This window comes from Bombina bombina, chromosome 1, assembly GCF_027579735.1.
Source record: "Bombina bombina isolate aBomBom1 chromosome 1, aBomBom1.pri, whole genome shotgun sequence".
In the NCBI taxonomy this organism is placed as follows: Eukaryota; Metazoa; Chordata; class Amphibia; order Anura; family Bombinatoridae; genus Bombina; species Bombina bombina.
Window position 1 is genome coordinate 1559586400 of NC_069499.1, and position 24008 is coordinate 1559610407.

A 24008-nucleotide genomic window follows, 5' to 3' on the forward strand; every position below is an offset into this window, starting at 1 on the left:
TATAAAGGCTCAGTTTGAATTAATTCCAAATTAAACTGAAATGTTTTCACTACAATTTAACTGGCTTTTGTCCATATTTTATTATATATTACTTTTCTGTTAGTTAAAAATAACTGTATTATGAATTTTTTTTTTTTTTTTTTAAATATCTTTTTATTGTTGTCCAAAAAAAGTAATACACACAATCTTATCGTTTACAATTTGTGCGGGTGCAGTCACATAAGACAAAGTTTACAACATCCATTACAAATTATACGTTGAACCTTACAGTATACACTTAATGAGACACATTAGTATCAGTTGGGTGTGAACATGACATTTTCCTTTCTCATCCGCACTTTGAGATCTAAAGCAAGTAATATTTTTTAAGCCAGTGTGATTACATTTCTCAGACGTATTTTTATTTTTTCCAATACCTTTATCATAATTAAAACTCAAATTAAATCATGTCTAATCTAACTATAAACATAACATAACTAAACCTATTCCTAAGTTGTTACTGCTGCTTCTGGGGCCTAGCGGTGGAGAAAAAAAAAAAAAAAAAAAAAAAAAAAAAGGGGGGGGGGTAACGGGAATGAAAGAGGGATGGAGGATGAAGAGTGAGGGGAGTAGGAAGAATCATCTTGCATCAGTGTTTATTGTGATTTAGAATAAGTGTGTCCACTCCCCCCTCAACTCTGCCTCTGTGAAGAGAACTGAGTCTTTAAATGGCGTCAGGATTAGCCTTTGGATCTCTAGTTCAAAGGTAAGTATGAGTCTACGCCATTTACGTAAAAATAGGCCTAGCCTGTTCTGAACATCCATCCTAACATCCATTTGTTCCGTAAATATCTGTGATCTGAGTAGATTCCTAAAGTTCGCAAAAGAAGGGCTTTTCCTTACTGTCCAATTTTTTAAGATACATTTTCTAGCTAACAATATTACTAGACTCAGTACAGCATCATGTTGTCTGTGGCATGGATCCCAGTGTAAGAACAGAATAGTTTCTGGGCGGAGTATGAGGTGTATCTGTAAGGACTGGTGGATCCAATATTGTATTTTACCCCAGTATTGTCTGACTGTTGGACATTCCCACATATAATGTAAGAGAGTAGGTGCTTCTATCGCGCATCTAACGCACTTATTAGGGCGTGTGGTCACCCATTTGGCAAGTATTCTCGGAGTGAGATAGGCCTTATGAAGGAAGCGTATCTGGGATTCCCTGAACATGGCGGACAATGTGGCTGATTTAGTTTTTTCGAGACCTTCTCTCATGTCCTCCCACGTAATGTCATCAATTCCCTCTCGAGCCCATCCCACGAGCATTGAGTCCCTTGTGCTCTGCGCTCGTTGTTGTAGAAGAGTCTGATATATTTCAGACAGGGAGAACTTACCCAATTTATACAATGCTTGTGTAATGCGGAAGGGAGAACCCTCCCAAAATTCCGGTGCGTTTCGAAGCAGAGTATTGATATAATGGCGCACTTGTAGGAAGGCAAAGAAGTGTGTTCTAGGTATCCCAAACTCTCTTTGTAAGGTACCAAAGTTTTTTACCTCCTTCGTGAGGGGGACTAATAATTGTTGAAGTGATCTCAGACCCTTCCGTTCCCAGACCAAGAAAGGTTGAGTTTCCGAACCTGCCGGGAAGTCTGGGTTTTTGACGATAGGTAGGTAGCTTGAAACATGGCAGGATTTCTTCAGAAATTTATGAGCCTGGTGCCAGGCTTTTAATGGTTCGCTGAACAGCATGTTAAGGCCCAAAGCCTTCACAGATTTCATGTTCGGAACATGAGGTAGGTACGCTAAGGAGATGTCTCCCAGGACTGCCTGCTCCAGGGAGGGCCGACAAAAGTGGTGTGTTCCCACCTGCCAGTCCAACACCAGTCGTATTAAAGCCGCCCAGTTATATAGTCTGAAGTCTGGGAAAGCCAATCCCCCATTGAGAAAGCCCATACTCAGTTTTTCCCTCGAGATTCGTGGCTTTCCTCCCTTCCAGATGAAGCGAGTCGCTGCCGAATTAAGCATTTTGACGTCCGATTTGCTTAGGAGCAGGGGGAGCATAAGAAGAGGATAGAGCAGGCGAGGGAGTATCACCATTTTGAGGAGGTTGATCCTACCTGAGAGTGACAGGGGTAGCGATCTCCAGCTGTTCATCTGTGCCTGTAGTTTTGCACACATAGGTGCCAGATTATTGGCGTACAATTTGTTAGGGTTAGCGGAGATTTTAATGCCAAGATAAGTGATATCATGTTTAGCCACTGAGAATGGGAAGTCCCCATCAGTGCTAGCATTCCTAAGAAGCCATAGGATCTCCGACTGTATTATGAATTTTAAGCAAACTTAACTTTTATACAGCTGGCGAGACAAATCAGTGAGACCAACTTGTGTAAAATGCTTAGAAACTGCCCTGTCCCTCCCACTTTCTGAAACTGTCAATTTTAGCTTGCAATGTAGCAAATACAAGGTGCAATGTAATTTGTAAAAGCTACGCAGAAATATACAAAGTATGATTCTAAGTTATTAATGTAATGTGTACAATTGCCGCTAGCTAAAAATTTAAATGTATTAAAATATAAAAAGAAAGTGCAAATTTAAAATGTAAATAATACTGAAAGGACCCAATCTGAAATGTATAGTTTTATAAAATACAAAGCACAAAGTGTAACAAAAGTGCTGTATTGCACTGGGCGTGTCTCTGCTTCACATAAATGAGAGAGATCTCAGCTGTGCTGGAGAGTTCCACCTTTTTTCTTTTGAAAATTCAGTGAGTTCAGCCTCTGAGAAGTCTGCACTGCAATTTCTCTCCAAGCTAGAGAACCTTTGAATATCAGGGCCTTTATTTAAACGTTATTATGTAAATATGTAGAACTTTCTTTAGAGTAACTTGCTTCAACTTCTAAAAGTGCACAAAATGAAACGCTCCACTGTGTTAGAGCTTTTTACTATTGCACTGTTGATTGCATTAATCAGCAATGCACTACTACTGGGAGCTAGCTGCACATCTGCTGAGCCAATGACAATAGGCATATGTGTGTAGCCACAAATCAGCAGCTAGCTCTCAGTACTACATTGCTGCTTCAGTGCCTACTTGGGTATGCTTTTCAACAAAGGATATAAAATAAAATTAATTTGATAATAATAGAAGTAAACTTAAAATTATCTTAAAATTACATACTCTGTCTGAATCATGAAAGTATCATTTTGACTTATACATTCCTTTGGTTAGTAACTTGCATTACACTGTAGTTATTTTCAGTGAGCACTAGAGGGCAACAAAAGATCAAAAACAGACAAATTTAAACTATTGAGAGAGCTTTCCAGTTTCAAATGAACCAATAAACCCCACAGATTTTGTTTTAACTCTCTAAGACTGTGAAATGTTTGATCTACAATGTAGAAAACGTAAATATGCAGTGGTCTTAGTCATTTGGCTAAGGTTTTAGACTATTTAATGTGTGTTGCAAAAATCTGACCATGCTGTATACCAGGCTGGGCTGGACTGGAGGTACAGATGGATACCCCATGTTCTACTGACTAATACTAGCTTTATTACGTTTCCCCCATTTCCTTTACGCCGGCCCTTGCTATGGAGATGTCAATAAGTCACTACCTGTAAATAAAGGGCATATGACACCTTTAAGGTCAGGGAGGGGGATACAGTAATTACTGGGGTGCATAGTGTCCGCCTAAAATCACCACTGGCTGTGTCTGGTGACTTTTATAGAGATATCTATATGTGATTTATGTGTAATGAAACAACTTGGCAATATTATGTCATCTAGCTCTGAAAATTGAGCAATTTCTAATTCCCAGAACTTGAAATGCACCTAAAGATTTATCAAGGCTAACACTGCTACATATATGTCCCTAAGTTATAAGATAACAGCTTCAAACCTATGCACTTTATACTAACTTTATCACAGTGGTTAGCCGTGTTGTCTGAGGCCTAAAGCCCAGATCATCTCCTCCAAGTAAGGCAAATGGTGGGAGGCGTGTGATAAATAATAGTTGTAAAAAGGATGTGAAAGTGATGGTAAACTTTAACTAATCAAATGCCATATATTTAATCTTTGCCATTAAAAAAGTATGTGTACAATTTCTGTTTTTAATCCATCTGTTAAGGGTTAAATTGGTACATATAGTAATACTTCTATTGCAATGTTATGCTGGCCCACTAGGATGAATTCTTTTTTTTTTAATGACAATTCCAGTGAACATCCAATCAGCGTGTGTGTCATTTGACAATCTTGAAGTCCAGCCCCTTTAAAGCCCTTAGAAAGTCTATGTAGCGAGTGGGTGTGACTGCTCTATACATCACAGCCCAGCCAAAAGAGGAAACGAAGGGAAGCGGGGGAACAAACAATACCAATTAGGATTATAAACCTTTTAATAGAAAATATATATACACTTTAAAAAAATAATTATGTGGTTTTACTTGCAAAACTAATATATTTCTCATTGCAACATTCTTATAGTCTGAAATTTACCATCACTTTTATTTATTTTTTAAAAACGTTTAGACTTGGCTGACATGTTATTCTATAGCAGTGTTTTTCAACCAGTGTGCCGTGGCACACTAGTGTGCCGTGAGAGATCCTCAGGTGTGCCACGGCAGACTGACAACAGTGTGACATATTTTTTAAACTTTGCTTGTTTTTTACTCCCAGTGCAGGGGTAGTTTGTAGGTGACATGGCATAACAGCACAATACATACAGTATGTGTGTGTTTGTGTGTATGTGTATATATATATGCTGTATTAGGCTACAATGTGTGATCTTTTAAAAATTTTGGGATGGTGGTGTGCCACAGGATTTTTTAATGTAAAAAAGTGTGCCACGGCAAAAAAAAGGTTAAAAATCACTGTTCTATAGAAACCCAGCAGAAATGTCTTGTAATTACAAGGTGTTTACTGTCCCTTTAAGTTCTATAGATTTCCACTTATGAAGAACACAAGAGCTTGATGCATGTGACGGTTGCAGAGTTTGCTACAAGTGAAGAGATTACATACAAAACTCTGCAAGTGAAGGACAGGCCTGTGAGCAAGGACACATTGCAGCCTAGACCAGCTAGACCTGTGCCTAGGGCAGCAGAATTTCTAAGACAGAGATGTTTGAAGGTCAGTGCTATAAAAGTGTTGCTGCTCCTATGCTCTCTTAAAGGGACATGAAACCCCAAAAAATTATTTCATAATTCAGATAGAATACAATTTTAAAAAAAGTTTCCAATTTACTTCTATCATCAAATTTCCTTTGTTCTCTTGTTATTCTTTGTTGAAGAGATATCTAGACAGGTAGCGTGCACATGTCTGAAGCACTACATGACAGGAAATAGTGCTCTTGTTAATGTGTAACATTGTTGCAAAACTGCTGCCATTTAGTATTGCAGACACGTGCATACCCCTTAACTTGCCTTCCTGCTTTTCCACAAAGGATAACAAGAAATCGAAGAAAATTTTAAATTTGATAATAGAAGTAAATTGGAAAGTTGTTTGAAATTGTATGTCTGATGCATGAAAGAAAACAAATGTGGGTTTTATATCCCTTTAAGGGTTTTGCTACTCATTTTATTACAAATCAATAACCCCTGGTTGTCTAGTGAGGTGAGTATGACCGTTCTATGTGTCCCCTGGTTGTCTAGTGAGGCGAGTATGACCGCTCTATGTGTCCCCTGGTTGTCTAGTGAGGTGAGTATGACCGTTCTATGTGTCCCCTGGTTGTCTAGTGAGGCGAGTATGACCGCTCTATGTGTCCCCTGGTTGTCTAGTGAGGTGAGTATGACCGTTCTATGTGTCCCCTGGTTGTCTAGTGAGGCGAGTATGACCGTTCTATGTGTCCCCTGGTTGTCTAGTGAGGCGAGTATGACCGCTCTATGTGTCCCCTGGTTGTCTAGTGAGGTGAGTATGACCGCTCTATGTGTCCCCTGGTTGTCTAGTGAGGTGAGTATGACCGTTCTATGTGTCCCCTGGTTGTCTAGTGAAGTGAGTATGACCGCTCTATGTGTCCCCTGGTTGTCTAGTGAGGTGAGTATGACCGCTCTATGTGTCCCCTGGTTGTCTAGTGAGGCGAGTATGACCGTTCTATGTGTCCCCTGGTTGTCTAGTGAGGTGAGTATGACCGCTCTGTGTGTCCCCGGGCTGTCTAGTGAGGTGAGTATGACCGTTCTATGTGTCCCCTGGTTGTCTAGTGAGGTGAGTATGACCGCTCTGTGTCCCCTGGTTGTCTAGTGAGGTGAGTATGACCGTTATATGTGTCCCCTGGTTGTCTAGTGAGGCGAGTATGACCGCTCTGTGTGTCCCCTGGTTTTCTAGTGAGGCGAGTATGACCGTTCTATGTGTCCCCTGGTTGTCTAGTGAGGTGAGTATGACCGTTCTATATGTCCCCTGGTTGTCTAGTGAGGTGAGTATGACCGTTCTATGTGTCCCCTGGTTGTCTAGTGAAGCGAGTATGACCGTTCTATGTGTCCCCTGGTTGTCTAGTGAGGCGAGTATGACCGTTCTATGTGTCCCCTGGTTGTCTAGTGAAGCGAGTATGACCGTTCTATGTGTCCCCTGGTTGTCTAGTGAGGTGAGTATGACCGTTCTATGTGTCCCCTGGTTGTCTAGTGAGGTGAGTATGACCGTTCTATGTGTCCCCTGGTTGTCTAGTGAGGTGAGTATGACCGTTCTGTGTGTCCCCTGGTTTTCTAGTGAGGCGAGTATGACCGCTCTATGTGTCCCCTGGTTGTCTAGTGAGGCGAGTATGACCGTTCTATGTGTCCCCTGGTTGTCTAGTGAGGTGAGTATGACCGCTCTATGTGTCCCCTGGTTGTCTAGTGAGGCGAGTATGACCGTTCTATTTGTCCCCTGGTTGTCTAGTGAGGCGAGTATGACCGTTCTATGTGTCCCCGGGCTCCGGCTGTGAGAAATATATGAGGCAGTTACAAGATAAAAGCAATCGTCATCAGATTTCCCAGGGTCCTAGGGCGGCACACCACTGGCTTGTGACCTAAATCTTATCTGATAGGTCATGGTGTGACCGTGCTGATAGGACAAAAGTTCCTCTGGGGTGGAGCAACCTCTGTGAGTTGGAGGAAAATCTACAGTACTCTTGGGACCTGCACAAGTCAGATTTACATAATATTGCATTTATTTTCATTACAAAATCGTTCACATAAAATTATATAACAAGGCTCCTGTGATTTTTTTACACAAGTAGCAAAAAAGATTTGTTCCAGCCACCAATAGTTAAAAAACCTTTATTTCTTCATATAGGGTCTTTTGACAAACATACAACGTTTCAGACCTGCTATAGGTCCTTAGTCATGTCTATGACTAAGGACCTATAGCAGGTCTGAAACGTTGTATGTTTGTCAAAAGACCCTATATGAAGAAATAAAGGTTTTTTAACTATTGGTGGCTGGAACAAATCTTTTTTGCTACTTGAAGTATTTGCAGGATAAGGCAGATCCTGGGTTCCGTGCCCCACAAGCCACATATCTGTTGGTGCTGTTTTCCACACTTTGCTTTGAGGATTTTTTTACACAAAATAGACTCAGAACTTCTAAATTAGCTGCAATCACTTTTTATTTATTATTTAAAAAGGGACATTACAACTCATAGAGTAGAGCAAATTTGCATGAACGCTGTAAAGGCCGTAATATTATGTGCCCCATTGAATTTATTTAAAAAAAATTACTGCCAATTTATTTTTACTTTTTTTAATGTTATAGAAAAAAAACCCATTCATTTATTTTAAATACACAAGAGGACACACGGAGATGCTTTCTTTGAGGGATTATCTTAAAGGGTCATAACACACATTGTTATGCATGAATAGTATAATGCATACGATCTGTATAGACAAATGTTTTATAAGCATTTAAACTGTCATTTTGTTATGGCATTGCATTGTTTTGCAGCACCATTTTTAAGCCTTTGATTTTATCACTGCTGGGGCCAGTTATGAACAGATATAAATAAGTTACTATAGTGATCAAACAGTGGTCATGTAGAATGTAGCAGGGTTAAGTGTGTGACACCTACAGTGCTAGCTTTCAATTTTGGCAGGAACTGGAAAATTCTAAAATTAAATTACAGGAAAAGAAGGTAAAAGAGAAAATATATTGCAAATTAGTTTTTTTTACTACACATAAACATTTTATATTATTTTTTCACGTGCATTTAACCAGTTGCGTGTCAGTACCAAATCACTTTTTAACCTTTTCTTGCTCCTTATACGAAATGCTAAAGCAAAACCATACATTTATAGTTAGAGATGTTATTATGTAAAGGTATATATGACTGGAACACGGTAGTTAGGGAGAGTTGCTGGTACTTCTGGCAGTGAAAAAGTTAAAGGGACATTAAAAGGACATAATACCCATATGATAAATCACTTGAAACTGATGCAGCATAACTGTATAAAGCTGACTAGTAAATATCTCCTGAACATCTCTATGTAAGAAAAGGAAGCTATTGCAATAGGAGACTATACAAAGGTTTATATGAGCTATAGGGAGAGTTATATGGTGCATAAGGAGGTGTTATAGGGAGGGTTATATGGTGCATAAGGAGGTCTTATAGGGAGGGTTATATGGCGCATAAGGAGGTGTAATAGGGAGGGTTATATGGTGCATAAGGAGGTGTTATAGGGAGAGTTATATGGTGCATAAGGAGGTGTTATAGGGAGGGTTATATGGTGCATAAGGAGGTGTTATAGGGAGGGTTATATGGTGCATAAGGAGGTGTTATAGGGAGGGTTATATGGTGCATAAGGAGGTGTTATAGGGAGGGTTATATGGTGCATAAGGAGATGTTATAGGGAGGGTTATATGGTGCATAAGGAGGTGTTATAGGGAGGGTTATATGGTGCATAAGGAGGTGTTATAGGGAGGGTTATATGGTGCATAAGGAGGTGTTATAGGGAGGGTTATATGGTGCATAAGGAGGTGTTATAGGGAGGGTTATATGGTGCATAAGGAGATTTTATAGGGAGGGTTATATGGTGCATAAGGAGGAGTTATAGGGAGGGTTACATGGTGCATAAGGAGGTGTTATAGGGAGGGTTATATGGTGCATAAGGAGGTGTAATAGGGAGGGTTGTATGGTGCATAAGGAGGTGTTATAGGGAGGGTTATATGGTGCATAAGGAGGTGTTACAGGAGGGTTATATGAGCAATAGGAGGAGTAATAGGGAGGGTTATATGTGCAATAGGAGGAGTAATAGGGAGGGTTATATGGTGCAATAGGAGGAGTTATAGGGAGGGTTATATGGAGCAATAGGAGGGTTATATGAGCAATAGGAGGAGTTATAGGGAGGGTTATATGAGCAATAGGAGGAGTAATAGGGAGGGTTATATGTTCAATAGGAGGAGTAATAGGGAGGGTTATATGGTGCAATAGGAGGAGATATATTGAGGGTTATATGATGCAATATGAGGGGTTATAGTGAGGGTTATATGGAGCAATAGGAGGGGTTTTAAGAAGCAATAAGTATTAGTGACAAGTTAAATGATTTTTCATGTCAAATGTTAAAAAACATAATTTATGTAAGAATTTACCTGATAAATTAATTTCTTTCATATTGGCAAGAGTCCATGAGCTAGTGACGTATGGGATATACAATCCTACCAGGAGGGGCAAAGTTTCCCAAACCTCAAATGCCTATAAATACACCCCTCACCACACCCACAATTCAGTTTAACGAATAGCCAAGTAGTGGGGTGATAAAGAAAGGAGTAAAAAGCATCAACAAAGGAATTTGGAAATAATGGTGCTTTATACAAAAAATCATAACCACCATAAAAAAGGGTGGGCCTCATGGACTCTTGGCAATATGAAAGAAATTAATTTATCAGGTAAATTCTTACATAAATTATGTTTTCTTTCATGTAATTGGCAAGAGCCCATGAGCTAGTGACATATGGGATATCAATACCCAAGATGTGGAACTCCACGCAAGAGTCACTAGAGAGGGAGGGATAAAAATAAACAACAGCCATTTTCCGCTGAAAAAATAATCCACAACCCAAAATATAAGTTTATTCTTTAAATGTCAAGAAAAACTTAAAACATCAGCAGAAGAATCAGACTGAAACAGCTGCCTGAAGAACTTTTCTACCAAAAACTGCTTCTGAAGAAGCAAAAACATAAAAACGGTAGAATTTAGTAAATGTATGTAAAGAAGACCAAGTTGCCGCTTTGCAAATTTGATCAACTGAAGCTTCATTCTTAAAAGCCCACAAAGTGGAGACTGATCTAGTAGAATGAGCTGTAATTCTCTGAGATGGGGCCTGACCCGACTCCAATAAGCTTGATGAATAAAAAGCTTTAACCAAGAAACCAAGGAAATAGCAGAAGTTTTCTGACCTTTCCTAGGACCAGAAAATATAACTATAAATAGACTAGAAGTCTTCCTGAAATCTTTAGTAGCTTCAATATAATATTTCAAAGCTCTCACCACATCCAAAGAATGTAAGGATCTTTCCAAAGAATTCTTAGGATTAGGACACAAGGAAAGGACAACAATTTCTCTATTAATGTTAGAATTCACAACCTTATGAAAAAATTTAAATGAAGTCCGCAAAACCACCTTATCCTGATGAAAAATCAGAAAAGGAGATTCACAAGAAAGAGCAGATAGCTCAGAAACTCTTCTAGCAGAAAAGATGACCAAAAGGAACAATACTTTCCAAGAAAGTAGTTAAATGTCCAAAGAATGCATAGGCTCAATATGGAGGAGCCTGTAAAGCCCTCCAAACCAAATTAAGACTCCAAGGAGGAGAGATTGATTTAATGACAGGCTTAAATATGAACTAAAGCCTGTACAATAAAACAGAAAGAGCAGAGATTTGTCAGACAAAACCTTATCCAAACCATCCTGAAGAAACTGTAAATTTCTTGCAACTCTAAAAGAATAACAAGAGAATTTATGAGAACACCATGAAATGTAAGTCTTCCAAACTCGATAATAAATCTTTCAAGAGACAGATTTACGAGCTTGTAACATAGTATTAATCACTGAGTCAGAGAAACCTCTATGACTTAGCACTAAGCGATCAATTTCCATACCTTCAAATTTAATTATTTGAAAATCTGATGGAAAAACGGACCTTGAAACAGTAGGTCTGGCCTTAACAGAAGTGGCCAAGGTTGGCAGCTGGACATCCGAACAAGACCCGCATATCAAAACCTGTGAGGCCATGCTGGAGCCACCAGCAACACAAACGATTGTTCCATGATGATTCTGAAAATCACTCTTGGAAGAAGAACTAGAGGCGGGAAAATATAAGCAGGTTGATAACACCAAGGAAGTGTCAGCGCACCCACTGCTTCCGCCTGAAAATCCCTAAACCTGGACAGGCATCTGGGAAGTCTCTTGTTTAGATGAGAGGCCATCAGATCTATCTGTAGAAGACCCCATATCTGAACAACCTGAGAAAACACATTTGGATGGAGGAACCACTCCCCAGGATGTAACGTCTGACGGCTGAGATAATCCACCTCCCAATGTCTATACCTGGGATATGCACCGCAGAAATTAGACAGGAGCTGGATTCCGCCCAAGCAAGTATCCGAGATACTTCTTCATAGCTGCTGATTGACAAATGCAACTGTATGTGATATTGTCTATTTGAAAATAAATTAACAGTTCTCTCTTCAACAGAGGCCAAAACTGAAGAGCTCTGAGAATTGCACGGAGTTCTAAAATATTGATTGGTAATCTCGCCTCTTGAGATTTCCAAACCCCTTGTGCTGTCAGAGATCCCCAAACAGCTCCCCAACCTGAAAGACTTGCATCTGTAGAGATCATAGTCCAAGTTAGCCGAACAAAGAAGTCCCTTGAACTAAACGCTGGTGATTTACCACCACGTCAGAGAGTGTCAAACATTGGGATTTAAGGATATTAATTGTGATATCTTTGCTGAATCCATGGTGCAGGGATTATACAAACAAAGCTGGAGAGGTCTCATGTGAGAACGAGCAAAGGGAATCGTGTCCAATGCTGCAGTCATGAAACCTAAATTTTCTATGAACATAACCACTGAAGGGAATGACTGAGACTGAAGGTGCCGACAGGCTGCAACCACTTTCAAACGTCTCTTGTCTGTTAGAGAAAGAAGGGCATATTTATCAAATTCCGAATGGAGCTTGATGCCCCGTGTTTCTGGCGAGCCTGCAGGCTCACCAGAAACAGCAGTTATGAAGCAGCGGTCACAAAGACCGCTGCTCCATAACCTGTCCACCTGCTCTGAGCAGGCGGACAGACATCGCCGGAAATCAACCCGATCGAGTACGATCGGGTTGATTGACACCCCCTGCTGGCGGCCCATTGGCTGCGAGTCTGCAGGGGGCGGCGCTGCACCAGCAGCTATTGCTCGCCGTATTCAGCGAGGTCTGTCGGACCTGATCCGCACTGTCGGATCAGGTCCGACAGACCTTGATAAATAGAGTCCAGAGTCATGGACACTGAATCTATCTGGAAACCTAAAAAGGTGACCCTTGTCTGAGGAATGAAGAAACTTTTTGGAAAATTGATCCTCCAACCATGTTTCCGAAGAAACAACACTAGTTGATTAGTGTTAGATTCTGCAGAATGTAAAGACTGAGCTAGTACCAAGATATCGTCCAAATAAGGAAACACCGCAATACCCTGCTCTCTGGTTTCCGTAAAGCAGGGCACCAAGAACCTTTAAAAAAGATTCTTTGAGCGGTTGCTAGACCAAATGGAAAAGCAACGAATTGGTACCGCTTGTCTAGAAAAGAGAATCTCAGGAACTGATAATGATCTGAATGAATCGGAATATGAAGCTATACATCTTGCAATCCATTGTGGACCTAAAATGTCCTTGCTGAATAAAAGGCAGAACAGTCTTTAAAGTCACCATTTGAAAATTGGTACTCTTACATAACGATTCAAAATTTTCAGATCCAGAATTGGTCTGAATGAAATTTCCTTCTTTGGGACAATGAATAGATTTGAATAAAACCCCAGACAATGTCCTTGAAAAGGAACTGGCATGACTACCCCTGAAACTCCAGGTCTGAAACACACTTCAGGAAAGCCTGAGCTTTAACTGGATTTGCTGGGATGCGTGAGAGAAAAAAAATCTTCTCACACAAGGATTTACTCAGAATCCTATTCGAAACCCCTGAGAGACAATACTCTGAAACCATTGATTTTGGACCGAATTTATCCAAAACATTATTGAGAAAAACCTTAATCTGCCCCCTACCAGCTGAGCTGGAATGAGAGTCACACCTTCATGCGGACTTAGGGTCTGGCTTTTGGTTTCTTAAATGGGTTGGATTTAATCCATTTAATGAAGGTTTCCAATTGGAAACAGATTCCATAGGGAAGGATTAGGTTTTTGTTCCTTATTTGACAAAAAGAACGAAAATGATTTAGAAGCTTTATATTTACCCTTAGGTCTCTTATTATCTTGGAAAGAAAGAGATAGCAATCTAGATTAAAAAAGTCATATCAGCATTCCAAGATTTAAGCCTCAAAACTCTTGTAGCTAAAAATAGCTAAAGACATAGATCTAACATCAATCTTGATTATATAAAAAAATGGCATCAGAACTGATTAGTATGTTGCAGTAAGCGAACAATACTAGATAAATCAAAATCCAATTCTTGTTGCGCTAAATCTCCAACAAAAAAGTTGCTGCAGCTACAACATCAGCCAGAGAAAATTGCAGGCCTGAGACGACCTGAATATAAATAAGCTTTCCTTAGATAAGATTCAAGTTTCCTATCTAAAGGAACTTAAGTACTATCTTCCATAGGAATAGAGGTACGTTCAGCAAGAGTAGAAATAGCCCCATCGACTTTGAGGATCTTTTCCCAAAACTCAATAGAAATTGCTGGTAAAAGGATACAATTTTTTAAACCTTGAAGAAGGAATAAAAGAAGTACCCGGCTAATTCCATTCCTTAGAAATCATAATAGAAATAGCATCAGGAACAGGAAAAAACCTCTGGAGTAACCACAGGAGGTTTAAAAACAGAATTTACTAGTTCTAATATCAAGAGGACTAGTTTCCACGATATCCAAAATAATTAACACTTCTTTAACAAAGAACAAAAATACTTAATTTTAAATAAATAAGTAGATTTGTTAGTGTCAATATCTGAGGAAAGATCTTCTGAATCAGATAGATCCTCATCAGAAGAGGATAATTCATTATGTTGTCGGTCATTTGAAATTTCATCAACCTTATGAGAAGTTTTAAAAGACCTTTATATTAATTAGAAGGCAGAACAGAGGACAAACCCTTCTGAATAGAATCAGTAACAAATTCTTTAAATTTCATAGGTATAACATGTACAGTTGAAGGAACAACAATAGGAAATGTACTATTTACTGATGGACACAATATCTGCATGTAAAAGTTTATCATAACCACCAATACAATGACATTCGGAAATATAATGCACTTAGCTTTAGAAGAACCAACATCAGGCAGCAAAGTTCCAACAGATACTTCTGAGGCAGGATCAGATTGAGACATCTTGCAAAATGTAAAATAAAAAACAACATATAAAGCAAAATGTCTCAATTTCCTTATATAACAGTTTCAGGAATGGGAAAAAAAAAATGCAAATAGCATAGCCCTCTGACATAGAAAAAGGCAAGAGGCAAATAGCAATGGGGTATTAAATTAATGAAAAAATTTGGCGCCAAGTATGACGCACAACGTAACTGAAAATATTTTGGTGCCACAATATCCGGAAATGACACACTTGCGTCACTAACGCAACCGTGTGTAAGGCTTCGGCGTCAACTACGATGCCGGAAATGACGAACTTGCGTCAACGGACGTACTTTTCGCGCCATAAATTACGCAATAAAGTCTAGCATTTGGCGCACCCGCGGGCCTAGTACTGCCAGCAATTTGTAAGAAAAAAAGTAGTCAATTGAAAAAAAGACTAAACCCCAGGTAAGAAAAATATTTCTTAATATGTTTATTTTCCCTAAATATGAAACTGACAGTCTGCACAAGGAAATACATGAACCTGACTCATGGCAAATATAAGTACAATACATATATTTAGAACTTTATATAAATGCATAAAGTGCCAGACCATAGCTGGGGTGTCTTAAGTAATAAAAACATACTTACCAGAAAAGACACCCATCCACATATAGCAGATAGCCAAACCAGTACTGAAACAGTTATCAGTAGAGGTAATGGTATATGAGAGTATATCGTCGATCTGAAAAGGGAGGTAGGAGATGAATCTCTACGACCGATAACAGAGAACCTATGAAATAGACCCCCGTTAGGAAAATCATTGCTTTCAATAGGTGATACTCTCTTCACGTCCCTCTGACATTCGCTGTACACTGAGAGGAATCGTGCTTCAAAAAAAGCGGAGAAGCGCATGTTAACGTAGAAATCTTAGCACAAACTTACTTCACCACCTCCATAGGAGGCAACGTTTGTAAAACTGAATTGTGGGTGTGGTGAGGGGTGTATTTATAGGCATTTGAGGTTTGGGAAACTTTACCCCTCCTGGTAGGATTGTATATCCCATACGTCACTAGCTCATGGACTCTTGCCATTTACATGAAAGAAACATAAATTAAAGGGAACACTTAAATGAGAGGATATGTAATACTATTTAACCACTGCCAGATTTACAAGCACTTACAGTAATGAGGATCCAGTTGTGGGTACAGGGTCAGTATGGGAGCGGGTGGCACAACACTGAGTGTTACAGGGTGTCTAGCGCTAACACACGGGGAGCTTTGTCTTACCACAAGATAAGTGTGTAGGGGCCTGTACGTGTTACAGTGATGTGAGATCAGAGGTCAACTCAATCCTGCAAGGCAAATGTACGACTCATCATGGTGCTGTGCTTCATGTGTACAGAACACGTTATAAGCATGTTACATGTATGTTCGAGGAGGAACGCTTTTCTAGCACACACGTTTGTCTCCTTGAATACAATTTCAATATTTTAAGAAAAAGACAAAAAATGTTAACCCTTTAATTGACATATTGGCAAATCATAAGTTGGCAGTGAAACGGTTTATAGTGCAGCCTTTGAAGTGGGTGAGGCCTGAATAAGTACAAAATCATTTCACAAGTTAGATTGCAAGTTCTCTGGGTCAGAGGGCAGTGACTGCAATATTTCAGAATACATTAATATACCAGCATGTTAATCTCTATAAACAATCCCTATTTAATGTGACCAGAGCTAGTTCACTGTATATTATTATATGGCCTGTAAAATATTGCATTATTTTTATTGCCCCTCAGGGTTGTTTTATCTCAAGTAATTATACATTTATAGTCTGAATGGGTCAGGTCACATTTGCTTTCTTGTGCAGCCAAGAGAAGCAAGTAACTATGGGAAATCTTACCGCTGTTCCTCTTCCAGCTCTTCCTTAGTCAGCATCTTCTCAAACTCGCTACCTCGCAGCTTTCCAGGCAGGTATTGAAAGGAGAAACTTTCATTGTCTGGAAGTAGGAAAGCATATTGTGATAATATGTTCCAAAGGTCAGGCACACCTACCCCCCTCCAGATCAAAGTCACTCATGCCCACCCCCAGATCACAGTCACTAGTGGTCCCCCCAGATCACAGTCAGTCCTGCTCTCCCCCAATCAGTGTCACTCCTGCTTCCCCCGGATCAGTCACTTCATCTCCCTCCACAGATCACAGTCACTCTTGCTCCTCCCCAGATCACAGTCACTCCTGCTCCCCCCGGATCAGTGTCACTCCTGCTCTCCCCCGGATCAAAGTCACTCCTGCTTCCCCCGGATCAAAGTCACTCCTGCTTCCCCCAGATCAGTGTCACTCCTGCTTCCCCTGGATTAAAGTCACTCCTGCTCCCCTCTCCCAGATCACAGTCACTCCTGCTCTCCCCCGATCAGTGTCACTCCTGCTTCCCCCGGATCAAAGTCACTCCTGCTCCCCTCCCCCAGATCACAGTCACTCCTGCTCCCCCCAGATCACAGTCACTCCTGCTCCCCCCGGATCAGTGTCACTCCTGCTCTCCCCCGGATCAGTGTCACTCCTGCTTCCCCCGGATCAAAGTCACTCCTGCTTCCCCCGGATCAAAGTCACTCCTGCTTCCCCCGGATCAAAGTCACTCCTGCTTCCCCCGGATCACAGTAACTTGGGGTCCCCCAGTTTACAGTCACTCATGTTCCCCCCCAGACACAGTCAGTTGTGGTCCCCCAAATCACAGTCATTTGTGTTCCCCCCGATCACAGTCACTTGTGCTCCCCCAGGATCACAGTCAGTTGTGGTCCCCCAAATCACAGTCACTCGTGCTCCCCCCAGATCACAGTCACTTGTGCTCCCCCCAGATCAGTCACTCGTGCTCCCCTAAGATAACAGTTACTCATGCTCTCCCCAGATCAGTCACTCATGCTCCCCCCAGATTCCAGTCACTCGTGGTCCCCCCAGATCCCAGTCACTCGTGGTCCCCCCAGATCACAGTCACTCGTGGTCCCCCCAGATCACAGTCACTCGTGGTCCCCCCAGATCACAGTCACTCGTGGTCCCCCCAGATCACAGTCACTCGTGGTCCCCCCAGATCACAGTCACTCGTGGTCCCCCCAGATCAGTCACTCGTGGTCCCCTAAGATCACAGTCACTCATGCTCCCCCCAGATCACAGTCACTCGTGCTCCTCCCAGATCAGTCACTTGTGCTCCCTCCCAGATCACAGTCACTCGTGCTCCCCCAGATTCCAGTCACTCGTGCTCCCCCCAGATCCCAGTCACTCGTGGTCCCCCCAGATCACAGTCACTTGTGGTCCCCCTAGATCAGTCACTCGTGCTCCCCTAAGATCACAGTCACTCATGCTCCCCCCAGATCAGTCACTCATGCTCCCCCCAGATCACAGTCACTCGTGCTCCTCCCAGATCAGTCACTTGTGCTCCCTCCCAGATCACAGTCACTCGTGCTCCCCCCAGATCAGTCACTCATGCTCCCCCAGATCACAGTCAATCGTGCTACCCCCAGATCAGTCACTCGTGCTCCCCCAGATCACAGTCACTCGTGCTCCTCCCAGATCACAGTCACTCGTGCTCCCCCAGATCACAGTCAGTCGTGCTACCCCCAGATCAGTCACTCGTGCTCCCCCAGATCACAGTCACTCGTGCTCCTCCCAGATCACAGTCACTCTTGCTCCCACAAAATCACAGTCACGCGTGCTCCTCCCAGATCACAGTCACTCTTGCTCCCACAAGATCACAGTCACGCGTGCTCCTCCCAGATCACAGTCACTCATGCTCCCACCAGATCAGATCAGTCACTCGTGCTCCCACCAGATCACAGTCACTCGTGCTCCCACCAGATCACAGTCACTCGTGCTCCCACCAGATCAGTCAATCTATCCTGATCCCCTCAGATCAGTCACTCCTGTGTCATAATAATTTGCATACAAAGAGAGAAGCGCTCTACCAGGAACGAACAACAGCTCAGTGGCTTGTTCTATGGCGATTTACCACCCGGAAGCAGCCTCTTTTAGACCAGTGTGCTTTTCACAGAAGAAAACTTTCCTGAAGTATATCAGTCTGATCCCGCCAAGTAAAGTCAGTCCAGCCCCGAAATACCAGGCAATTCCCCTCTGAACAAGGAACATGACAACCCCAGACGATCGTTTCGGCCTCCTATGGGCCTCGTCAGTGAGGTGCAGCCACATTCCTCTAAACACACTGGGCAAGGAGTCCACGTCTGGTTCCCCCATCACCCTACTACCACCCACCGATCCCACATAACAATAACTTATGTTCCCCAGCAGATCACAGTCACTTGTATTCCCCACCTCTGATCAGTCACTTGCACTCCCCCCCCCCATCACAGTCACTTGTACTCCCCCCCCACCCATCAGTCACTCTAGGACATTAGAAAAAATTAAACAAATTTTAACACATGTTGAATGTTAGTACAACATTCTAACATTTGTTTAGTGTAATAGTATTTCTAATGCTCTCTTTAAATTTAATATTCAAATTATGCAATATTCAAAATACAAACATTTAAATTTATTATGTATCAATTTACTAAATTCCTACCACATGAACTATTTAACTTCTGAATAGTATTTGTTAAATTGAATGTTACATTTAAAACATCAAATGTGGATATTTGATCTAATTATGAACTCGAAAACTAAAGTAACATTTGAAAACTGGAAATAACATTCGATTTCCGAATTTTAGACACACCACTCCTCTAGATCAGACACACCTGCTACCTCAGGCCAGGCACAATGCTACCCAAGGACAGACAAACTGCTCCACTAGATCAGACACTGCTACCCAAGGACAGACAAACTGCTCCACTAGATCAGACACTGCTACCCAAGGACAGACAAACTGCTCCACTAGATCAGACACTGCTACCCAAGGACAGACAAACTGCTCCACTAGATCAGACAAACTGCTCCACTAGATCAGACAAACCTGCTACCACAGGCCAGGCAAACTGCTCCTCTAGATCAGACACACTTGCTACCCAAGGACAGACAAACTGCTCCTCTAGATCACACACCTGCTACCCAAGGACAGACAAACTGCTCCTCTAGATCACACACCTGCTACCCAAGGACAGACAAACTGCTCCTCTAGATCAGACACACTTGCTACCCAAGGACAGACAAACTGCTCATCTAGATCATACACCTGCTACCCAAGGACAGACAAACTGCTCCTCTAGATCAGACACACCTGCTACCCAAGGACAGACAAACTGCTCCTCTAGATCAGACACACCTGCTACCACAGGCCAGGCAAACTGCTCCTCTAGATCAGACACACTGCTCCTCTAGGTCAGACACACCTTTTACCTCAGGACAGACACACCTGCTACCTCAGGACAGACACACCTGCTACCTCAGGACAGACACACCTGCTACCTCAGGACAGACACACCTGCTACCTCAGGACAGACACACACACACTGCTCTCCCAGATTAAACAGGTCAGAAACAACTGCTCTTCCAGATCAGACACGCCTACAGATACAAGCTGCTGTTTTCCCATTATCTGAAATGACATACAGACAGATTTGTTACAAAGCACATGGGGGTGTAATGTAAATGAGACAGGAATCCCTAATGGGAGGGGAGGGCAAATGTGTCTAATACAAGGGTCCGCAGTGTGGATGTGCAATAAGCATGTGTAAAGTTTATATTGTGTAGTAGACAGAGAGGATCTTATTAGTCATCACCTTGTAAAAAAGATCAGGTTTATAGGGTATTAAGTGCGCACTTGTATAAAAGCACACATTGTGTACAGTGCCAGCCTCTGATTACAGGGTCAACGATTCAACAGAACAGCAGATGAGACTAGCACAAAGTTTCCCATTCAGCTCAATCTCATTAGTGACTCATTAGCAGACGGACAGGGAATGCTCATTTAATGAAGGGGGAGTTATTGCACAGATTTCACCATTCAAAATTTCATTATTTCAAGTATAATAAAAAGCGAGTAAAAAATATGTCTCGGCTTAATGTGAAGACTGAAACCTATCCATCTGGCTCAGTGCCCCCTCTTGGTAGTCTTGTAATGCAGTATGCCATAACCCCAGTGCATTTAAAACTAAATATGTTAAAAATAATTGTATTGTTTTGCACTCCAGAGACACACCATTTGAAAAGCCTTGAATATGTTGAGCTTCTCTCCTTTGCTCCTGCACATGTTTTAGGGTCAGGGTTCTGAATCCCTACACTGCGATAGTTTTGGGAGATAACTACCATTTTTAGATTTAAAGGGATAACGTACCCTAAATTATTCTCCTCTTTAATTTGTTTCCAATTATCTATTTTACCTGCTGGAGTGTATTAAATGGTTTACAAATAACAAATTTACCTTTATTTCAGTATTTGAAATAGTTGATTTTGCCAGTGGTTTCCCTACCTATACTAAAAGTTTATATACTTAAGTATATAGAAGTTATGTAAACAAAGTCAGCAAAATAAATTACACTCTCAATGGGAGGTAGGAGAGATAAGCAATAAAATATTAATTTTCAATTTTTCTCTCTAAGTATTTATATACAGACATATATAAAGAAGCATGTGTGTGTACAGAAAGTGATAAACTAAAGAGATCTGATTTCTCTGCAAGCTCAACTCATTTTAAAGGGCTGTGGATTCAAAGAACAAAATCACCTATTTCATATACAAAAATAAACATGTTTATACTCTGAAGCTGGTATAACAAGTCAATGGAAACACATTAATACAGACATTCACTCTGAGACACTAGTATACAGACACACATTTAAAGGGACAGTAAACACCAAACATGTTATTGTTTAAAAAGAGAGATAATCCCTTTATTTGCCATTCTCCAGTTTTGCATAACTAACACTGTTATAGAAATATACTTTTTACCTCAGTAATTACCTTGTATCTAAGCCTCTGCAGACTGCCTCCTTATTTCAGATAATTTGACCGATTATTATGCATTTCAGGAAATTCGTGCTGACTGAATAACTTCACATGCATGAGCACAGTGTTATCTATATGAAACACATGACCTAACGCCATCTAGCTGTGAAAAACTGTCAAATGCATTCAGATAAGAGGCGGCCTTCAAGTGCTTAGAAATTAGCATATAAGCCTACCTAGGTTTAGGTTTCACCTAAGAATAACCAAGAGGACAAAGCAAATTCAAAGATAAAAGTTAATTGGAAAGTTGTTTAAAATTACATGCCCTATCTGAATCATGAAAGTTTAATATGGACTTTACTACCCCTTTAAGGGAAAACATAAATTATGCTTACCTGATAATTTAATTTCCATCGAGGGGAGGAGAGTCCATGGCATCATTCATGACTATTGGGACTTAAGAATCTGGCCACCAGGAGGAGAGGAGGCAACGCACCCCAGCCAAAGGCTTAAATACCACCCCCACTTCCCTCATCCCCCAGTCATTCTGCCAAGGGAATCAGGAACAGTAGGAGAAATATCAGGGTATAAAAGATGCCAGAAGATGATTAAATTTAGGTCCGCCCCAAAGAGATATGGGCGGGAGCCGTGGACTCTCCTCCCCTCGATGGAAATTAAATTATTAGGTAAGCATAATTTATGTTTTCCATCTAAAGGGGAGGAGAGTCCACGGCTTCATTCATTACTATTGGGAACATATACCCAAGCTCTAGAGGACACTGAATGAAACCGGGAGGGTAACTGACGGACCCTAATCTGAGGGCACCACAGCCCGCAAAACCTTTCTCCCAAAAACAGCTTCCGCAGAAGCAAAAACGTTAAATTTGTAAAACTTTGTAAAACTATGTAAGGAGGACCAGGTAGCCGCCTTACAAATCTGCTTCCATAGAGGCCTCATTCTTGAAGGCCCAAGACTAAGCCACAGCTCTAGTTGAATGAGCCGTGATACTCTGAGGAGGCTTATGTCCCGCTGTTTCGTAAGCCAAGCAAATCAAGCTCCTCAACCAAAAAGGTAAAGAAGAAGCAGAGGCCCTTTGCCCCTTGCGCTTTCCACACCACAAAAAGAGATGTAGACTGTCTGAAATCCTTAGTAGCCTGAAGATAGAACTTCAAGGCACGGACCACATCCAAATTATGAAGTAACCTCTTCTTAAAGGAAAAATTATGAAGTAACCTCTCCTTAAAGGAAAAATTATGAAGTAACCTCTCCTTAAAGGAAAAATTATGAAGTAACCTCTCCTTAAAGGAAGAAGGGTTAGGACACAAAGAAGGAACAACAATTTCCTGATTGATGTTACGGTTAGACACCACCTTGGGGAAAAACCCCAACCCAGTGCATTAAACACAAGATAAGGAGGATCTCTCAGCAAGGCAGCTAGTTCAGATACTCTGCGTGCAGATGCAATAGCCAACAGGAAGAGAACCTTCCAAGACAAAATCTTATTGTCAATGGAGTGCATAGGTTCAAACGGAACCCTTTACAAAACCTTAAAGGGACACTGAACCCAATTTTTTTTTCTTTCGCGATTCAGATAGAGCATGCAATTTTAAGCAACTTTCTAATTTACTCCTATTATAATTTTTTCTTTGTTCTCTTGCTATCTTTATGTGAAAAAGAAAGTCCAGAACCTTGGACAGCACTTGTTTATTGGTGGATGAATGTATCCACCAATCAGCAAAAACAACCCAGGTTGTTCACCAAAATGGGCCGGCATCTAAACTTACATTCTTGCTTTTTAAATAAAAATACCAAGAGAATTAAGAACATTTGCTAATAGGAGTAAATTAGAAAGTTGCTTAAAACTGCATGCTCTATCTGAATCACAAAAGAAAAAAATTGGGTTCAGTGTCCCTTTAAGGACTAAGTTTAAGCTCCAAGGCGGAGCCGACTGCGTAAAGACAGGCCTGATTCTAGACAGAGCCTGCACAAAAGATTGGATGTCAGGTCTCCTATGCAACAAAACTGATAATGCAGAAATCTGTCCCTTTAAGGAACTGGCGGCAAGACCCTTCTCCAAACCATCTTGGACAAAAGCCAGAATCCTGGATACCTTCACCTTGTGCCAAGGATATCCATGCTTCTCACACCAGGACAAGTAAGTCCTCCGCACCTTGTGGTAGATGCAATGAGTGACTGGCTTCCTTGCCTGGATTAGAGTATCAATCACACTTTCAGAAAAGCCTCTCTTGGCTAAGACTAGGCGTTCAATCTCCACGCTGTCAGCCTCAGAGAATCTAGATTTCGATGTTGAAAGGGGCCCTGTGACAACAGATCCCTGCGACAGGGTAACCTCCACAGCGGAAAGGATGAAATGCCCACCAGATCCGCAAATCACGTCCTCCGCGGCCACGAACGAGCAATCAGAATGGCCGAGGTGCGCTCCTGTTTGATGCGTGCCACTACTCGAGGTAGAAGTGGTAGCGGTGGAAAGATGTAAGCTAAGCTGAAACCCCAAGGAATCACTAAGGCATCTGTCAGCTCTGCCTGGGGATCCCTGGACCTCAACCCATATCGAGGAAGCTTGCAATCGAGTCTGGACGCCATGAGATCTATCTCCGGTGTTCCCCATCTGTAACAAATCTCCGCAAACACCTTGGGGTGAAGAGACCCCGGATGGAAGGATTCTAGGA

The 24008-nt window shown here is 41.5% G+C and overlaps 1 protein-coding gene across 4 annotated transcripts in view; it reads right to left on the reverse strand.

Annotated features, from left to right (window-relative positions):
- Positions 1-24008, reverse strand: part of MXRA7 (matrix remodeling associated 7) — a 110706-nt gene that overhangs the window by 13254 nt on the left and 73444 nt on the right. For 2 of the 4 annotated variants that reach the window (XM_053709535.1, XM_053709528.1), the window contains exons 3-4: positions 16332-16428; positions 15723-15787 (exon numbers count right to left, since the gene is read on the reverse strand). In XM_053709535.1, the coding sequence (XP_053565510.1) occupies positions 15754-15787; positions 16332-16428 (131 nt within the window). In that variant the 3' untranslated portion in view covers positions 15723-15753. The remainder of the gene's footprint in view (positions 1-15722; positions 15788-16331; positions 16429-24008) is intronic. The other 2 variants (XM_053709511.1, XM_053709520.1) reach the window with 1 other exon arrangement.